At 52.0% G+C, this 19,490-nt stretch overlaps 1 protein-coding gene across 2 annotated transcripts; it reads right to left on the bottom strand.

Moving 5' to 3' along the window:
• Positions 1–14,230: 14,230 nt before the first annotated feature.
• Positions 14,231–17,720, bottom strand: PTS (6-pyruvoyltetrahydropterin synthase). Of its 2 annotated transcripts, none has more exons than XM_068172312.1 (6): positions 17,552–17,718; positions 16,537–16,616; positions 15,837–15,859; positions 15,373–15,429; positions 15,005–15,075; positions 14,231–14,698 (listed from the first exon to the last, which is right to left on the bottom strand). In XM_068172312.1, the coding sequence occupies exons 1-6, from the start codon at positions 17,623–17,625 to the stop codon at positions 14,560–14,562; spliced, it is 444 nt and encodes a 147-aa protein (XP_068028413.1). In that variant the 5' UTR covers positions 17,626–17,718; the 3' UTR covers positions 14,231–14,559. The 2 variants fall into 2 exon arrangements, with proteins under 2 accessions (XP_068028413.1, XP_068028416.1); XM_068172315.1 differs by having other exon boundaries at positions 14,488–14,726; positions 17,552–17,720.
• Positions 17,721–19,490: the final 1,770 nt, after the last annotated feature.

Genomic DNA, 19,490 nt, shown 5'->3' with positions numbered 1-19,490 from the left:
GTGTTTGGAGAATTGTTCACCTGGGCTGATTGCTTGGTTGGATTCTGGTGAGGATTGTTTGAGCTGGTGGCCAATCCAACCCACCTGTGGCTGCACTCTCAGAGAGGGTCACGAGTGGTGAGTGAGTTAGATATGGGAGTTAGAACAAGTAGGTTTGTAGTTTTAGTATCTCCTTTAAATGGTATATGAATGTATTATAGCATAGTTCTAATAAAGAAACCATTCAGCCTCCTGAGCTGGAGTCACACATCAGCATTTCCTCCCCCGGGTTCACCTGCATTCACAATAGACTCCTCCTGTCTGTTTGCCAAGAGGGAGCAAAATCCCGAGTCATCCCATCTGGTGCAAGGCTCGCCGCGTGGGTGGCAGCAGGGAAACACCCCTGCAGCCTTTCCAAGCTGAGGATCAGATGCTGGAAATGCATTTCCAGCATTTCCAGCCCTGAGGATCAGAGCTGGGGCTGCTGCCCTTGCCCTGAGCCTCTGTTTGCTCTGGCTCCTAAAGCCAGCCTGGAGCTGGCAGCCCGGCTGGGGCCACATCCCGCAGTCCCCACCCCAGGGCTGCTCCTGCCCCAGCCAGAGCAGCCACAGGCTCTGCGGGGCTCCTGCTGCTCTGAGCAGGCTCAGCCCTGCCGCCTCCTCCCCAAACATTTTGGGCGCTCTAGAAGCTCATGTCCCTCTGTAACACACAAATCTCCCACAGAAGTTTCTCTTTCCTGCCCTTCCTCCACTGGACTTCACACCCATTTCATTGGCTTTGTTTCATGGGCTTATCCCTGGCTGAATTAACGATTGTGCAGTCACCTTCAGGGATAAAAGTATTAATTCTACTGTTCCCCAGAGCTCTCTGGCTGTATCCTCTCCCCAAGGCAGGGCTCAGCTCCCACAGAACACCAACCTCTTCAAGAACCAACAAAACTGAAAAGCCCCAGAGCGCAGATCATGTAACAAGAATTGTCACTTCCAGCACCTCTTACAAGGCTCTCCTCAGCCCTGGGGGGGTTTTTGTAGCACTCCCATCCTGCCTTTTCTCTCCCAAATGGAATTCTCTGGGAGTCCCAGTGACACCCCACTGAGTCACCCCCACCACCCAGAGGATGGCACCGAGCTTTGGCAAGGAGAATTCACATGAAACTGCCCAGGGCAAACAGCACCCGGGGGAAGCTGGCCTTGCAAAACCCTCTGCTTCCATTCCCATTTCGTTTCCCTGTTCCATGTGCTCTCACACTGCTGACGTGCTTCCCTTGTGGGGCTGCCAGGAAAGGCTTTGCAGCAGTTGGGAAGAGCAGCTCCCATTGCCACGCAGCTGCAGCCTTTGAGGAGCTCTCCCTGTCAGCCTGGGCCGGCCCTGGGCAGCAGGGCAGCCCCAGGAACTGCCCAGGGAAGCTCCCAGAAGGGCAGAAAAGAAGATAAAAACCATACAGAAATGAGGCTCTGCAGGAGAATTTGATTCTGTGAATTCAGCAGACCAGAAAATCTTAATTTTTTTTGCTCACACTCCCTGCCTTGGCGCCAAATTCACCTCCAAACAATGCAGCATCACTGGACATTTCCAACACATTCTCCTTTTCCCTGGCACCTTTCCTGCTGCTCTCCTCTTTGCCCTGAACTCCCCTATTCCATTCCTCCTTTTTCTCCGACTTCCGTTCAACTTTTATTGGCAGTATTTTACACAACAACTTCCCAGAGCTGCAGCCCACTGGGTGAGGAGCTGTGGGGCTGGGGCACGGGGAGATGAGCCCAGGGAAGGAAACCCAAACTCCCACTCAGGCAGCACGAGTGACTCAGCAGGGCCAGGGAGGAGGAGGAGGAGGAGGAGGATGGAGTGAGCTTGGCAAAACCACAGCATGAGGGCATCAGAAACACCAGTGAGGTTCATCCCCTTCTCCAGGGGAGGAGCAGAGTAGATATTAGGAAAAAAAATCAGAGAAAAGAGCGGTCAGGCATTGGAATAAGTTGCCAGGGAGGCGGTGGAGTCACTGGGTGTGCAGTGAGGGGTGTGCTTTAGTCTCTCCATGACCCTGGGGTTCTGTGATCTGTGGGGCAGAAAGAGAGGCCATTCCCTTCATTTTTTGGGGGGGATCCCGCTCATTTGGCACGCCTGTGTTGCTCATTTTGACTGCTGGAAAGAGCCACCCTCAGTGGAACCGTGGCTGGGAGCAGGATCTGGAGCCATCCCCATCCAGGGATGCTGATTCAGGATCATCACCTCTAATTACTGGGTGTCTCACACGCCGGGTTTCGCTCTGGCCCCAGCTCCTTCTCCTTTCCCAAGGAGGTGGAAGGTGAGCAGGAGGAATCCCACCTGTTTCAGGGACGGGGAAGTGCTGTCCTTGTCCCCAGCACTGATCCCACAGCGCTGCCCCAACAGCTCAGGGGGCACTTGCAAAATCAGCCTGGAAATCAGCTTCAAAATTAGCTTTGAAATCAGCCTTGAAATATTTCAAAATCAGCCTCAAAATCAACCTTGAAATCAGCCTTGAAATCAGCCTTGAATTCCTTCAAAATCAGCCTCAAAATCAGCTTCAAAATCAGCCTTGAAATCAGCCTTGAAATATCTCAAAATCAGCCTCAAAATCAGCTTCAAAGTCAGCCTTGAAATCAGCCTTGAACTCCTTCAAAATCAGCCTCAAAATGAGCTTCAAAATCAGCTTCAAAATCAGCCTTGAAATACTTCAGGCCAAAATCAGCCAAGGGCCTGAGGGGGAAATGGGGGAAAATCCAGGAAGGAGGGGAGAGACAAACTCGGGCTGTTTTCCTCTGTTATTTGAGGTGTTCAGCCAAAATTACTGGAGAGGAATCACACCAGGGACGTGTCCCCAGCAAGAAAATGTCGTGTTCACCAGTGAGGGGCTGTGAAAGGGGCTTTGGAGAGACCAGCCCTCCACAGGGTCTTGGAACAGAGAGAGCTTCATGATCCAGCTCTTTCCAAGCAGGATCAGAAGCTGAATTTGAACATTTTCACAAGGATGTTCCCTGCCTGGGCTTTCCACATTTTCTGGAACTTCAGGAAAAGCCTGGACCAGAGCTGGGAGCAAGACTGGAGGCTCCTCCACATTTCCAGGGTTTCTGCAAGAGGTCACAGGACTGGTCACCACTCCAAGGGACACAGACATGCACAGACCTTGGCGTCCAGCCCACGGGTTCCTCGGGGATGAACCCACTGCCCATCTGAACCCCTTCAATGCGGGTCACCCCTTGTTTTTCCCCACTTGTCTCCAAGGCTGGGCAGGTAGGAGGAAGTGTCTGTATCAGTGAAACCTCTAGGGGGGTGTGGACGCGTGAGCTGGACGGGGAGGAGGAAATATTTGCATTTACCTCATCAAACCCCGGGTATAAAAGGGGCTGGGAAGGCGTGAGGCTTCCTCACTTCCCAGGGGCAGGTGGGTGAGGAGGAGGAGGAGGAGGAGGCACCAAAGGGGTCATGGCAGCTTTCCTCCTCTTGGCACCACTGCTCCTGCTGGGGACGGTGGCTGGCCAAGCAGACACAGAGATGGAAGAGTGCCTTTGGCTCTGGAATGCGACTGAAGGCAATTTCTCTGTGACAACAACACCTGAGACCTACCAGGCCAACACAACCTACCTGGGTAAGCCAGCCCTGCCTGCACCTCAGACTCCCCCTGCACAGAAGTCTCTGTCCCTGACTCTCCTGCCTCCCGTGCTGCTCTCAGATCTGCTTCCACTGTGACATTCTTTTTCTCCTTCAATTCTTTTTAATTTCAGGCAGCTGAAAAACGGCGCTGTTGTTGCCTCCTTGCTCCTATTTCATGTTCCCCTCCACAGCTCAATCCCAAATTCTCTTTCAGGATGATTTTTTTCCCCCTTTATCTTTTTGCCTGAACTTGCACAGAAGGAGCCGAACGCTCTTGAAAAGGCAAAACTTGGGGAAGTTGGTTTGTGGTTTGGTTCCCTCCCCTCCTCTCGGACACTTTGCCTTTTTCAGGGGACAGACAAAGGGGAAGAGGTAACTTTGGTGCTGACACACGTTCAGCATCCATGGTAGGAAATGGATTTCACGCTGCAGAAGGATGTGGTCAACTGCAGCCTGACACTGCCAACAAATCTCCCTCTTCCCTGAGGCCCAGCAAAACCTAAAATGCTGAGGAAACAGTGGAGGAGAGACATCCCGATCCCCTCCTGCAGGGGAGGAGGTGGGAACCACATGGATGCCCTCAGATCACACCCAGCAGCACCCACAGCAGGCGGTTGGGGTTTTTCTTTTCATTTGCTGCTCTTATTTCAATTTTTTTGGGCACGGAATTGAGGTTTGATGTCAGCTCCTGCCTCACATCAGCTCCTGGAGGTTCTGATGGTCTTGACAGCTTTGGTTTGAAGCAGGGCTGGCCCGAGGGGTGCTGAAGGCTGAGAGGGACGTGGCAGGACACTCACAGGGACCTGGGTGCCACCAGGGCTGGCCACCAGCTCCTCTGTGCCCCACCCGACCATGGTCCAGCTTCTGCTGGGGAGAAAAGCCCCGAGAGCCCCGGGGGAAGGGTGAGGCACACCCAGCCAGGGCTGGGGGCTGCCCAGAGGTTCCTTTTCCAGCCCTTGCTGTCTGCACAGGGCTCTGCTTTGGCTGCCAGGTGTGGCACCCACGGCAGCAGGGCTGAGCCCGGGCTCTGAGCAGCTCAGGGGCAGAAAAATGGGGATTTTTTTGGGGTAAAACACCATTTGTGCAGCTGTCACCACGAGTGCCACACAGGGTGTGAGCAAACCCTGAGGGCTCGGGGTCCTGGCAGGGCAGGAATGCCATTTTAGCAGAAATGCCATTTTGGTAGAAATGTAATTTTGGCAGCAATCTCATTTTGGCAGGAATCACATTTTGGCAGGAATCACATTTTGGCAGGAATCTCATTTTGGCAGGAATGCCATTTTGGCAGGAATCTCATTTTGGCAGGAATCTCATTTTGGCAGGAATCACATTTTGGCAGGAATCTCATTTTGGCAGGAATCTCATTTAGGCAGAAATGCCATTTTGGTAGAAATGCCATTTTGGCAGGAATGCCATTTTGTCCCACTTGCTCTGCTCCCAGTGACAATAAAGGACGACAGGAACCACAGCTCCGGGCAGCTCCTGCTGCAGGCGCTGTCCCCCCAGAACGCCTCGGTGGGGGAGTGGAGGGACGCAGCCACCAGCAACTGCAGCTCCGTGCTCACAGCCGTGTTGAACATCACCGAGAACACGGCCCGCTGGACATCCCCCGACAGCAGCCTCTCCTCTGTGCAGATCAGGTGAGCATTTGCTCCCTCCGAGCCGCCAGCTGGCCCAGAAGCCACAGTCACCCCTTCCTCTGGAGCAGGGGCTGAGCAAATCCTCCAGAGCCCTCTGGATTTTCTCTCTCCTTTCCCTGTTGCCCTGATCTTTAAAAGTGTTTTCTTTTCTAGTTCTTTTGAAAGTTTTAAAGTTCTGATAAAACTTCTGCAGCCTTCTGATAATGTTTGCATATTTCTAATGGAGTTGTCTCGCACTGTTCATGTAAATAATGATTGTTTTGCATTCTTCTTTGCGGGAGGAGAGAATTGCTGGCCTGTTGGTTTGACCAGCATGGTTGGAGAGGTGGCAATTCCATCCTCCAATCCACAGTCATTTTTAGAATTCTGTAAATACCAGATGTTCAAATAAAACTCTCTCTTTTTCTCCTCTGAACTTACCAAGCTTCTGTGTACTCATTTCGTGTCCAGTAGCGACATTTCCCTTTTCCTTTTCCTTCACCAAGGAAAACGTTGCTGCCAAAAGCCACGCCTGGGCTGCTGTGGGCGTTTGGAGATGCTCCCAGCAGCAGAAATGCAGATGAATTCCAGGGAAATGGCCCGGCTGAGCGCTTCCATTAGCGCCAGTGGGAGATGTTTGTCCGAGGGAAGCAGAGCCTTCAGCCTTATCCTCAGAGAGGAAGGCCAGCCCAGCTCCTGCCAGGACTGCTTCCAGTTACAGGGAGCAGATGGTGCCCAGTTAATCGCCACCCATCCCCAGCCCAGCCCAGCAGCAGCCAAAGTGTGGTGGAGAAACAATTTCAGATGTTAAAAATACCCCCCGAAAAAAGCTCAGTGTGGCTGGAGGGCAGCACAGGCGGGCTCGGGATGGCTCCAAAATTCCTGTCTCTTCATCTGCTTCCAATGTCCCCTTTCCATCCCCACTGGGACACTCAGCTTCTCTCCTTTGAACTTGTTCTCCTCTCTCTTCCCTCCTCCCACAGGGTCTACCTCATCCCCCCTGATAACACCACCGAGCTCAAGACTTGGATGCTGAGCAGAGGTAAATAATCTTCATTTCAGCACCTGGGGAAGGACACACCAAGCAGGGCTTCGCTCATGCTCTGGGCTTTGGGGAGAGGGCAAAGAGGGATTCGGGGTGCCTGGAGCTGAAGGATGTCCCAGATCTCCAGCAGTCGGGCAAAGACAGAGGGTTTTCAGCTTACAACTCCAACTTAAAACCTTTCCAAGCTCCTCTTTTGCTTTAAGGGATGTGGAACAGCTACAAACCAGAGGCCAGGCTTATTTATTTCTGCAGGGACTGGCAGAGGAATGGACTGGGAGTTGTGGCTTTGCTGTCAGGGAGCGTTTCTGCTCCTCCAGCCCGGAGGGTGATGCTGCTGCTCTGATGGACTCAGCCACCCCGCTCCTCCACAGAGGCTTTGACCCCTCATTGCTGTGAAATCAGAATTGCAGCCTCGTGGAGAAGCTCTCAGCTGTTCCTTTGGATTTGTAATCGCGTTTTTCTTTCCAATTTCAGGGGCAGAAACCACCACGGTGCCCCCCAGGACCACCTCAACCCCCAGCACCACTCGCAGCTCGGTGAGCAGGGCTCAGGGCAGCTCCTGGCTCCTGGCTGCCCTGCTGCTGCTGCTCACGGGCAGCCTGCTCTCCTAGAGGGGCCCAGCTGTGCTGGCCCTTCTCCTCCCCGGGGAAGATGGGGCTGAGCTGATTTACTCAGGAAAACTGCTCCTTGGGGCGCCTTAGGGTGATAAATGCACTTCCACAGTAAATGATGAAGGTTTGTGTGGCCGCCGAGCTGATCCTCCCCTGCTGCCCTCGCCCACACCCCCAGCAAAAGGAGATATTCCCCAGTAAAAGGAAATATTCCCCAGCAAAAGGAAATATCGCCCAGCAAAAGGAAATATCGCCCAGCAAAAGGAAATATTCCCCAGCAAAGGAAATATCACCCAGCAAAAGGAAATATTCCCCAGTAAAAGGAAATATTCCCCAGTAAAAGGAAATATCACCCAGCAAAAGGAAATATCTCCCAGCAAAAGGAAATATTCCCCAGCAAAGGAAATATCACCCAGCAAAAGGAAATACCCTCAGCAAAAGGAAATATTCCCCAGTAAAAGGAAATATCACCCAGCAAAAGGAAATATTCCCCAGCAAAGGAAATACCCTCAGCAAAAGGAAATATTCCCCAGCAAAAGGAAATATTCCCCAGTAAAAGGAAATATCACCCAGCAAAAGGAAATATTCCCCAGTAAAAGGAAATATTCCCCAGCAAAAGGAAATATCCTCAGCAAAAGGAAACACCTCCAGCTAAAGGAAATATTCCCCAGCAGAGATCCCTCTGCCCTGGCTTTCCAGACACAAACATGGGTCAGCAGAGCCCATGTAGCACGGGACACTCGTGAATCCATGATTTCCTCATCGCCTGGCATTCTGTGAAGCACCAAACGCCTGAAGAGAGGAGAATTGGGAATTCTTCCTCCTCCTCCTCCTCCTCGCGGGGCACCAGAGCTGCGGAGAAGCTCCCGGAGGGCTGTGGGTTTGCCTCTTCACCCTCTCCTGGCCCAGCCCCAGAGCTCAGGGAGCAGAGCTGAGCCTGGGAAGGGAAATCCTGCTCAAAACCCACCGGAGCCCCTCCAGGGCCAGCCCAGGGAAACCGAGCTGCTGCTCCAGGGGGAGCAGGACAGGCTGAACAACCCCGCACCAAGCCCTAGAATTTCTGCTCCATGTCCTTATTTGGTCCAAAATCCCCTAAGTTTTGTTCTTTCAGCAGATAACGAAGTTTCTCATTGTTTTCCCTCTATTATTTTTCCCTGGAAAGGCAAGGTGGGCATTTTGTGTTCTTTTTTCTTTTATTTTTTTTTTAATCAACAGCTGATTTTGCTGTAGGGCAAGATTATTGTGTGGGCCAATGGATGTGTTGATTTTATTGTTGTTTGTATTTTTATACGGGCAAAACGTTTATTTAGACATTTTCCAACTTGTGGGAAGCAATTTTTTTTTTCTTAAGCCGATCTAAATAAAATAAGAAATTCAAATTGGTTCTTGCACCTCCCATTATTTCCTGGCTTCGTTGTGATGTTTGGGGGGTGGGAGGAGTGAAATTATTCTGAAATGTTTGGCCCATTTATATTTCTCAGGAATTCAGAAAAAATTTGTCCCTGCCCATTTATATTTCTCAGGAATTCAGAAAAAAATTGTCCCTGCCCATCTATATTTCTCAGGAATTAAAAAAAAAGAAAAAAAGTGTCTGCCCATTTATATTTCTCAGGAATTCAGAAAAAATTGTCCCTGCCAATTTATATTTCTCAGGAGCTCAGACATCAGGTCTAAGAGGGAATTTTTTTTAAAAATTCCATCAGAATTGTCCAAAATATTATCCCTAAAAATTGACAGTTGTGATTGAACAGCTGCTAAGGCTGGTTTGGCTTTCAGGTTGAGCTTTCACTCAATTCTTGTTTGTTCAAATGGTACAAAAGCCATGGTTTGCCTCAAAAAATAAAGGTAATTCTCCCTCCCAAGCCCTCAGTGTAAATTCCACTTGTTTCATCCCAATTTCCACTTCTTTCCCGGTTTCCTGAGGCGCTGTGGAGGGCTTGGGCTGTAAAGCCAGGATTCCCCAGCACAATTTCACAGGTGACATTTGACCCTGCAGTGCTGCATGCATGGAATGGTCTCACAGAATTTCAGAGAAATGACTTTTTTAGTGCCCAGCCATTAAAACTGGCATCTGTTTAGCAGGCAGGGTAATTAGCAGAGTTAGGGACATGCTTTATCAGTGCACAACACACAGTAAAATCCTAATTAGTGCTGGAAATTACTGCTCAACTCCAGCCTCTTTGTTGACCCATCTATCTCCTAAGATTACAGCCTTGGATAATAAATATGAAATTGCATTTAAATATCCCTGTGGCACCTCCCATGTCCCAGATTACCCCCACGTGGCTCCTGCTGCTTTGTCCCATCCATGAGCCTCACCAATGGCATTTTCATTAATTTTTACTCTATTGAGCAGCAAAAATGAACATTTCCTTTTACGCCCTGTCTGTTTTCCCTAAAAGATTGGGAAAAAACTTTTTTTTAAAGTGCTAAAAACTAAATTCACACCAAAAAAAAAGCTAAAAACTTAAATTTTACAGAAACAACTGGGCAGAACTCTGCCTACAGAGGCAGAGAAGGGGCTCTAAGATGTCCCAGATGAGCTCTGAGGCCAAACTCCTCACCCACATCTGCGAAACCCTCAGCTAACCGTGAGCAGAAAGCTGTTGCTGGCAGCACTGAGCTCTTAAAACATTGATTAATCATGAACACAGTGATTACAGCTGCATAAAGCCCTGTTGAAACTTGTCCCATCCTTCCAGTGACTTCCTGTAATCCCTGAAGTTTTAATTGCTCTGCCATCTCACCTCAAGCAAGTCAGCAGAACAGCCCCAGCCTTTTGGATTGGAGATGATTTCTCACCAAAACATCCTCCTGTGGGTGTCACAGGAGGAATTCTGGGGACAGCACGACGTTCAGGGTTAAATTTGCTCCATTTCCATCCCCACCAAAACCCCAGAGCTGCAGAGTGAGATGGGGTTTATCCCTGGGTCTCTTCTTGGCTGCATCCCTGGTGGAAACATCGCTGAGTTTCCTCTCTCAGCAGGGACAGGGAGAGCCAGAGGACACCTGCAGACCTGGGGCACGAACATTTGGCCCAGAGGTGCCTTGAACTGGGACAGAGTTCTTCAATCCTTTGCCACATTCCCTGGATTTCCAGGCATATTTACAGGGACAGAGTTCTTCAATCCTTTGCCACATTCCCTGGATTTCCAAGGTACATTTACAGGGACAGAGTTGTCCATCCCTTTGCCACATTCCCTGGATTTCCAGGCACATTTACAGGGACAGAGTTGTCCAATCCTTTGCCACATTCCCTGGATTTCCAGGCATATTTACAGGGACAGAGTTCTTCAATCCTTTGCCACATTCCCTGGATTTCCAAGGTACATTTACAGGGACAGAGTTGTCCATCCCTTTGCCACATTCCCTGGATTTCCAGGCACATTTACATGGACAGAGTTCTTCAATCCTTTGCCACATTCACTGAATTTCCAGGCATATTTACAGGGACAGAGTTCTTCAATCCTTTGCCACATTCCCTGGATTTCCAGGCACATTTACAGGGACAGAGTTGTTCAATCCTTTGCCACATTCCCTGGATTTCCAGGTACATTTACAGGGACAGAGTTGTTCAATCCTTTGCCACATTCCCTGGATTTCCAGGCACATTTACAGGGACAGAGTTCTTCAATCCTTTGCCACATTCCCTGGATTTCCAGGCACATTTACAGGGACAGAGTTCTTCAATCCTTTGCCACATTCCCTGGATTTCTAGGCACATTTACAGGGACAGAGTTCTTCAATCCTTTGCCACATTCACTGAATTTCCAGGCATATTTACAGGGACAGAGTTCTTCAATCCTTTGCCACATTCCCTGGATTTCTAGGCACATTTACAGGGACAGAGTTGTTCAATCCTTTGCCACATTCCCTGGATTTCCAGGCATATTTACAGGGACAGAGTTGTTCAATCCTTTGCCACATTCACTGAATTTCCAAGGTACATTTACAGGGACAGAGTTGTTCAATCCTTTGCCACATTCCCTGGATTTCCAGGTACATTTACAGGGACAGAGTTCTTCAATCCTTTGCCACATTCCCTGGATTTCCAGGCACATTTACAGGGACAGAGTTGTTCAATCCTTTGCCACATTCCCTGGATTTCCAAGGTACATTTACAGGGACAGAGTTGTTCAATCCTTTGCCACATTCCCTGGATTTACAGGGACAGAGTTGTCCATCCCTTTGCCACATTCCCTGGGTTTCTAGGCACGTGTATGAGCACAAATTGAGTTTTCCACTCCAGAGTACAAACAATTTCAGGGAAAAGCCCTGAAAACGCCCAGCCCCAGTTGTTCTCCTCGTTTTTCAGACTTCCACGCTCTGTTTCCACTTGGCCTCCCCGCTGCACAGGGTAATTAATTAGTGGCAATTAGCGCCAGGCACAAGCAAACACCCTAATGAGCTTTACGCGGGGTGGGAACAGAGGGTCCCTGGGCTGCCTCTGCTCTGGGGCTCTGGAAAATGAGGAAATGTTGGGAATTCTGGGGCAGACACCTCCTTTTCCCAGCGACCTTCCCCAGTTCTTGCTCCTTGTTTGCCTCATTCAGTTCCCTCTCATGGCACTGCCCCAAAGTGAGCAGGGGTCCTGTGAGCCCCCTGCAGCCCTCCCTGATCTCCAGGCACTCCCCTCCCAAAAACAAAACCACCTTAAGGAGGGAAATTCCAGTGGGGAACTGGGAGGTGCAGCTGGATCTCTGAGCTCAGAGGAGCAGCTCCTCATCCCTCGATATGGGGATTATTTATTAACGCCTTCATTGTTTGGGCTACAATGGGCTGTAGAAAACCAGCCCGAGGAGTGGCCCCTGAGCCTGAGCGGCAGGACTTGGTGGAGTTCCTCTCTCTGCTGCTCCTTTTGGGCTCTTACATCTCCCCAGGTGCCACGGGAACACGATCAGTTCCACTGCCAGAGCTGCACCCTCGGTCCTCCCTTGGCCACTGTGCTTCAAACACAGGGAAAAAAAATAAGATTTTTCCTCCTCCAGTGAGGCAGAATGGGAAAAACCTCCCTAAACTAAAAATTTAAATTAAAATAAATTTAAAATAAAAAGGAAAGCTGCTGTTTGACAGATTTCCTGGACAGCCTCAACCTTTGGTTTTGGCTGACGGGAGCAGGTGGTGCCTCAGGTATTAAACTGCTCAGCCAGCCCCTGCCCTGGCATTAGTTCAGAAAAGGAGCAGTTTTTATGAAAACCACAGGAACACAGATAGCACAGAAACCCCTGCACTGTTCCCCACAAACACCTCACAACAGCACATTCAAATAAATTATTTATTGTGTCCAGCTCTTCCACAAAGCCTGTTTCGATTTTAGCATGTGACAGGAAGGCAGAGCTGGGTCTTTCAGTCCCACTAAACATAACTGGGCAGTTTTAATGCCATTTCCTGTCATTATCCCCCTGCCATTCCCATTTCCATGCATTAAAGCTGGAAGTCCTGTTCCTACAGCCTCTGCTGGGATCAGCCGTGACCTCCCAGGGCTGTCCTGGCCCCCGCTGTCACCCGAACAGCTCTCCTTTAAAGCATTTCATCACTCAGTAACTCGGGCAGAGCTTAATGTTTAATTGTGGGAGTTCACTCCCTCCCTGTAAAACCCTCCCTCCCTCCCTCCCTCAGCTGGGAATTCGGAATCCACTGGATTCCATTCTCCATCCCATTCTCACTGGAGAATTCCCTGCAAAGCTCCAGGCCCCTCTGAGCAGGGGGAGGGACAGCACCCACTGGGATCCCAGCTCCAGCCCTGGTGTTTCCAACCCCTTTCACCCAAACCACTGCCCAGCCACCCAATTTCTTCCCATTTCAGGCATTGAAACCCGAGAGATCAGAAAAACTGGCACAGATCAATCTCCAGGGTGCTCCCAGCAATAAATACAAACGCTCAGGCTGTCGTGGGGCTTTGGCAGGGCTGTGGAACTGCAGAAATCCACGGCAGTCTGGGCTGCTTTCTCTGCCTCCATGCCAATAAAAGCAGAGGGCTGTGCTGCACAGATGTAAGCGTTTGTTTGCCTGGCCTTTGCCAGCAGCGGGATGGACTCCTGCTCTGACAAAGAGAGCGCATGGGGTGTTGGAGCGTCCGCGACTCGCTGCAGACACCGGCTGCTCTGTGAATCCGCAGCAGCAGCAGGACTTTGCACCCCTTCAGCAGTGACGCAGGCACAGAGCAGCAGCAAACCCCCCCCGCATGGAGCCCGCGCTGAACAAAAATGACAGGCTCCACATCTGGGGGGAGAAAAAAGCAGGGAAAAGGGGCGAACGTGCCAGCCGAGTGTTCATTTTATCCGAGGCACTGAGCGCTCTCTGCTTGGCTGACACTGCAAGGAACCTGCAGGCAGATATCCCCCAAAGCACCCCCTTTAAAAAGGAAAAAATTCCCCAAAGCTGGAGCTCCCAGGGCAGAGGTTTTGCTCTGCCAAAGGGAATATCCCTCATTTTTCTCACAATTCCCTTTCTGAAGCTCTCCCAGGGAGGTTGAGTGAAGCTGAAGCAGGGCAGGGGACAGCACAGAACTGCCTTCAGGTAAAGCAGCCCCCACCTGACATTCCAAAGCACTTTTAAACCAGCCCAGGTATTTTTTGGCAGTGTAAACCCCACTTTACCTCAGTCCGGTGCAGAGCAAGGTGGACAATTAGTCAAGCTCCATTAAACCTCCCCAAAGGGGATGTTTGCTCCATTATTCAAATACTCCATTTCCTTGGAAAGCAAGGGAATTGCTGCCCTGCTTTTCAGGTTGTTTTTAATTATATGCATGAAGTTATTCTTGATGGCCATTCCTAATTACTCCTCAGGACATTGCTGATGTGACAAAGGGAATCACACACAGCACTGCCACTGCTGCCTCTGGACAGACACTGGGACTTGATGGCCTTCAACCACAGCAACTGTGCAATAGCCATTCCCTCCCTGCCCTTCCTCAGTTTCCCAGCGTGCCCCCAATTCCAGGAATATCCACGATAATTGGGGTAGTGTCCATCCAAACTCCTCTCACAGCCTCACCCTGCTGCAGCAACCTCCACTGAATTTTGGGGTTGATTTGAGGGTTGATTGGAGGGTTTATTCTTGCACTCCCTCCCCAGGGCTCTGTCACCACTGGGGCTGTGACATTCCCACTGCAGTTTCCTCAGTTTTCCATTCTCACCAACATCCTGCTCCCTTTGGCTCTCCAGTTTAGATCAGAAGTGCTTTTTTTTTGTTGCCCACTACACCAGTTCCTCTCACAGAGAAAGATTTGCTGGCCACAGGAAGAAACATGTTTGCAGCACAGGAAATAAACTGATAAAAGATAACGTAGTTCTGACTCTCAAAAATGCTTCTCTGTTTGATCAAGAAGCAAAGCAACACCAAAGCTCACATTATCAAATACCATAAATTAATTTAATATTTAATCAGAGAGAAATCAAACACTTTTGTGATTTTGCCAGGCCACCTCCTCTCCCCAGAGCTGCTTTATTCACCACGGCACAATTCTAAATTTCACATCAGCTGGCAAAACAGGAAGGTCTTGAGGAAAAGCAGAGAAACCAACCCATTCTGAGAACACAGGAGGGGTTCGAGGGTCCTTGTGAGACATCTGCACTTGTTCTGATGGAACACAGAACCCAGGGCTGGCTGCAGGAAATTCTGAGCAGGGCTGCAGGAATCCACGGAGCTGATTATGGAGCATTTCTCCTGAGCAGCTGAGCTGAGGCTGATTTCACTTGACAATTGCTTCTTCTCCCTTGTACACGACGACGTTCTGCTCTGTCTCGTGCACTTCCACTTTGTACAGGATTCCCTGGGGCAGGAGCTTCTGGAGGCTGTCCCAGATGAACACGGCAACGTTCTCCGTGGTGCTGCGGGGGAACAGCAGCAGGGTCAGAGCTGGCTGAAATGGCAAAATGACACCAAGATTGGCAGCCAGGATGGGCTGGGGGGATGCTGAGGGGCAGCTGAGTTAAGTGGGGATTGTTGGGGGGCACTGCCAGCAAACGTGGGTGGGATGGGGTGGGGTGGGCAGGTCCTGTCTGTCCAGGCTGATGTGACGAGGGCCAGCAGGGCTGGACTCAGGTGTGGGCAGCACACAGGTAAAGGCTGCTACTTCCCAGGTAGGATCAGGCCCTGGAGACTGTTCCAGCCCCTCCAGGAGGCCCCTCACCCACCTCACCACCTCAGAGAAGTAGGGCACATCCCTGTCCAGGTTTTTGTGGTCCAGCGGCTCCATGATCGCTTCCTGCAGGGAGAGGACGGTGACAACCCTGTCCCTGCTGGCCTGAGGCTCAGGTAACCACACACAGCCAGGCAGCAGGAAGGGAAAAAAGGGAAAGAGCCCCAAGGCCTGCTGTGAAATTCCCAGCTGGAGACGCGGCACTGCCTCACATAACAGAGCTAAGGCATTTAAGTCTTCAATTATTCCCTAATTTCTTTTTTACGTCCTGCCATCAGCAGCTCACCGCGTCTCCATGCTGGTACCAGACAAGCTCTAATCAATTCTCCCAGGGGACTGGAAGGAAAACTGGGCAGTTTTTACCTGCATGTATTCCTTCAGGTCGGTCAGGTTCATCACCATCCCCGAGACTGGGTCAATCTGCAGGGAAGCACAAGGGAGATTGGTGGCCTGGCAACACAAATCAGACAGGAATACCTGGGCTCAGCTCATCTGAGCCACAAGGAGAATTTCTTCCCACTGTCAGAGGGCTCCAGCTCCAATCCTGTGATGTTCCCAAGGGCTTGGTACAGCCTGGAAACAATTCCAGAGGTTCCACTCTCTGCTAAAAGCTGACACCAGGCAGAAACAACTCACTGGAAGAGTCTTCAAGCACGAAAACAGCATTAAACTGCAAATCCTTGTCATGAACAGGACCACAGAAAACCTTCTTCTCTAGTGATGTGCACAGAGTTTCCAAAATGCCCTGGGAAATCCAGGCATGGAGCCAGAACTGTGGGGATTCTGCCAACACTGAGGAACAGAAAAAAGATGCTGGTTGCACTCACCTCTCCACGCACGGTGACCACAACTGAAAACAAGAAAAGTTCAGGTCACTGGGATGCCCATGAACCCAAAACCAAATCTGCTGCTGCTGGGACACCCCACCCCATCCCTGCTCACCCACAGGGACTGCTTTTATAAAATGAAGGGATGATCCATAAGAACAGTGACTCAGAGGCACCAAAATCCCTCCCCAAGGTCTGATGCCCCAGGCAGGCTGGAGATAAGCCTGTCTTCCCTGATAAAGCAGCTCCTTAGCAGAGGTTTCAGGGTGCCAGCAACACAGGGAGCCACTCCAGGAACTGGAGAGATCTGATTCTGTGTGCTCGGGGTGTACAAATGGGAGAACTTGTGAAAAAACCCATTCAAATAATGTTTACAGGCTGTTTAATTTGCATGGCTTTTGCTTAGAAAAATCTCCATTCCAATCACAATGATTCTGCAGAGTGTAAACAAGCAGATTTGATTCCAGAAGTGGCATTTGAAGATAAATATTTATTATCTGTTCAGCTGAAAAATGGCAAACCCATGCTATGGTTCAACCCCCTGCTGCTGAAATTTCCTCCTAGTTCTTAATAAAAACACAAACCCAGCCACTGAAAGCTGTATCAGCTGCTGAGAATGAGTGGTTCAGCCCTCCTGGGGGTTACCCCCACCCTGAGAGCTGCATCACTCCACGAGCAAGGATGGAAATCAGCTTCCTACCTTTGTAGTTGTGTCCGTGGCCATTTGGATTGTTGCACTTCCCAAACAGCTTCAGGTTCTCCTCATCACTCAGGGATTTACTGTGGGAAAGGCAGGCATGGATGTGTTCCACATCCTCAACTCTCCATCTCTTCCCTCTCCCACATTTAACCCAGCAGCTCAGGAGGCACAAGCACCGCCAGAGGAGTGTCTGGTCCATGGAAAGATGTTGTTGACAGCAGTGAATCTTTCCTTGCTGTGGTTTTGTGTCTGTTTCACAGCATCTGCCTGACACCACTGCTGGATAAATGTTCAACATCTGGGCCCAAAATCACTTAGGCCTGGAGCAAGCTGCACATTTGGGTTTATTACTGATTAACAAAGCTTAGGGAGCCTCTCCAAGAGGTACAAAGGAATTCCCTGTCACTCTTCCCTTTGAAGCAATCCAGGGCCCTGCTCCGAATGTTTCAGGTCAAGGCACATTTTGGGAACATCACAGAATCCCAGGATCACTGAGGCTGGGAAAGAACGGTGAGATCATGGAATCCAACCAGACTCAGAGCACCGAGTGCCACATCCGGGAGTTCCTAGAGCACCTCCAGGGATGGGGACTCCCTGGGCAGCCCCTTCCAAGGCCTGACACCCTTTCCACGGAGAAATTCCTGCTCATCTCCAGCCTAAGCCTCCTCTGGCACAGCTCGAGGCTGTTTCCCCTGGTCCTATCGCTCCCAGCCTGACAGAAGAGTCCGAGCCTAAAACCTCCTTTGCGGCAGTTTCAGGTCAGGAAATATATCCGTTTTGGGGGAAAACCCAGCAGATCGGGGGGGGGCACAGGGCCACGTTTACAAAGCGAAAGCGCCACCGGCTCCGTCAAAACACGGAACTGCAGCCGGGCGCTGACGGATGGCTGCGGGAAGGGGCTGAGCCAGGCACGAGCCGGGAAGCGCAGCGCGGGCTCGGAGCCTCTCCCGGCGGGGCTCACCTGTGCGGGGCCGCTCACCTGTGCGGGGCCGCTCACCTGTGCGGGGCCGCTCACCTGTGCAGGCGGTGGCAGGCGCTGAAGGTGACGGAGCGCGACAGCCGCGCCAGGCGGGCGGAGCGCGGCGGCATCGCGGGGACGGAGCGGGGACGGAGCGGGGACGGAGCGGGGCGGCTCCAGCCCGGCCCGGGGGCGGCTCCAGCCCGGCCCGGGGGCGGCTCCAGCCCGGCCTCATCCCGGCCCCGGGGCGGCTCCAGTCCGCGGGATCCGCCCGCCGAGACCCGGGGATGCTCCGGTCCCTCCGTGCCGGCGCTGGATGCGGGGATGCTCCAATCCCCCCGTGTTCGGCCCCAGGATGCTCCAATCCCCCCGTGTTCGGCCCCAGGATGCTCCAATCCCCCCGTGTTCGGCCCCAGGATGCTCCAGTTCCCCCATGTTCGGCCCCAGGATGCTCCAATCCCCCCGTGTTCGGCCCCAGGATGCTCCAATCCCCCCGTGTTTGGCCCCGGGGATGCTCCAATCCCCCCGTGTTCGGCCCCAGGATGCTCCAATCCCCCCGTGTTCGGCCCCAGGATGCTCCAGTCCTCTCCGTGTTCAGTCCCGGGGATGTTTCAATCCCCCGGTGCCATTGTCGGCCCCAAGATGCTCCAATCCCCCCGTGTTCGGCCCCAAGATGCTCCAATCCCCCCGTGTTCGGCCCCAAGATGCTCCAATCCCCCCGTGTTCAGCCCCGGGGATGTTCTGGTCCCTCCGTGGCGGTGTCGGCCCCGGCGATGTTCCAATCCCCCGGTGCTAATGTCAGATCCGGGGATGCTCCGGTCCCCCCGTGTTCGGCCCCGGGATGCTCCAATTCCCCCATGTTCGGCCCCAGGATGCTCCAATCCCCCCATGTTCGGCCCCAGGATGCTCCAATCCCCCCATGTTCGGCCCCAGGATGCTCCAATCCCCCCATGTTCGGCCCCAGGATGCTCCAGTTCCCCCGTGTTCAGCCCCGGGGATGTTTCAATCCCCCCATGTTCGGCCCCAGGATGCTCCAGTTCCCCCGTGTTCGGCCCCAGGATGCTCCAATCCCCCCGTGTTCGGCCCCAGGATGCTCCAGTTCCCCCGTGTTCGGCCCCAGGATGCTCCAGTTCCCCCATGTTCGGCCCCAGGATGCTCCAATCCCCCCGTGTTCAGCCCCGGGGATGCTCCAATCCCCCCGTGTTCGGCCCCAGGATGCTCCAATCCCCCCGTGTTTGGCCCCGGGATGCTCCAGTTCCCCCGTGTTCGGCCCCAGGATGCTCCAGTTCCCCCATGTTCGGCCCCAGGATGCTCCAATCCCCCCATGTTCGGCCCCAGGATGCTCCAGTTCCCCCGCGTTCAGCCCGGGGATGTTTCAATCCCCCCGTGTTCGGCCCCAGGATGCTCCAGTTCCCCCGTGTTCGGCCCCAGGATGCTCCTGTCCCCCTGTGTCACTGCTGGACCCGGGATGGTTTATGGACATACCTGAAGGAGCGTGCCCCGGGAATAACATCCATGGAGTTCAAGCAGAGGAGCCCTTAAAGTGTGGTGATTTTCAGAAAGCTTTGGGGGAACGGGGACAACCTGGATTTCTCGGTGCTGCAAGTGTTTGAATGTACATTCCCTTAATTCCGGGGAATTCCCGGGGATAACGGAGTAGGTCTGTTTGTCAGGGTGGGAAAACCCCAACCCTCGGGGCAGGATCTCTGTGTGAGAGGAACAGGAGCTGTTGTTCAGGTGGGCGAGCGCAGCCCAGGCGGGGGCTGAGTGCTGGGGAAGCAGAGCTTTAAACACGGCAGCTCTGGGGACACAGCACGGCCTGGCTGTAATCCACACAAGGTGGCACCTCAGCCTCTGACCCCTTTTCGTTTCCCACCTCAACGAGGAAAAAAAAATTTAAAAAGAGAACCAATTATTGTAAATGCAGGAGAAGCCAGTGGGAGGAAATGCTGATGTCTGACTCCAGAAGGCTGAATGATTTCTTTATTATAACTAT

This window comes from Anomalospiza imberbis, chromosome 24 (assembly GCF_031753505.1).
Source record: "Anomalospiza imberbis isolate Cuckoo-Finch-1a 21T00152 chromosome 24, ASM3175350v1, whole genome shotgun sequence".
NCBI lineage: Eukaryota > Metazoa > Chordata > Aves > Passeriformes > Viduidae > Anomalospiza > Anomalospiza imberbis.
This window is presented reverse-complemented; position numbering and strand designations above follow the sequence as displayed.

Excerpts from the sequence above, each read along its gene's own strand:
- PTS (XM_068172315.1), bottom strand. The coding sequence starts at position 17,625 with ATGCCGCCGCGCTCCGCCCGCCTGGCGCGGCTGTCGCGCTCCGTCACC. Across the intron at positions 15,430-15,836 it reads TGGTCACCGTGCGTGGAGAG|ATTGACCCAGTCTCGGGGAT; the intron begins GTGAGTGCAACC and ends GCTTCCCTGCAG. Across the intron at positions 15,076-15,372 it reads ACCTGAAGGAATACATGCAG|GAAGCGATCATGGAGCCGCT; the intron begins GTAAAAACTGCC and ends CTCTCCCTGCAG.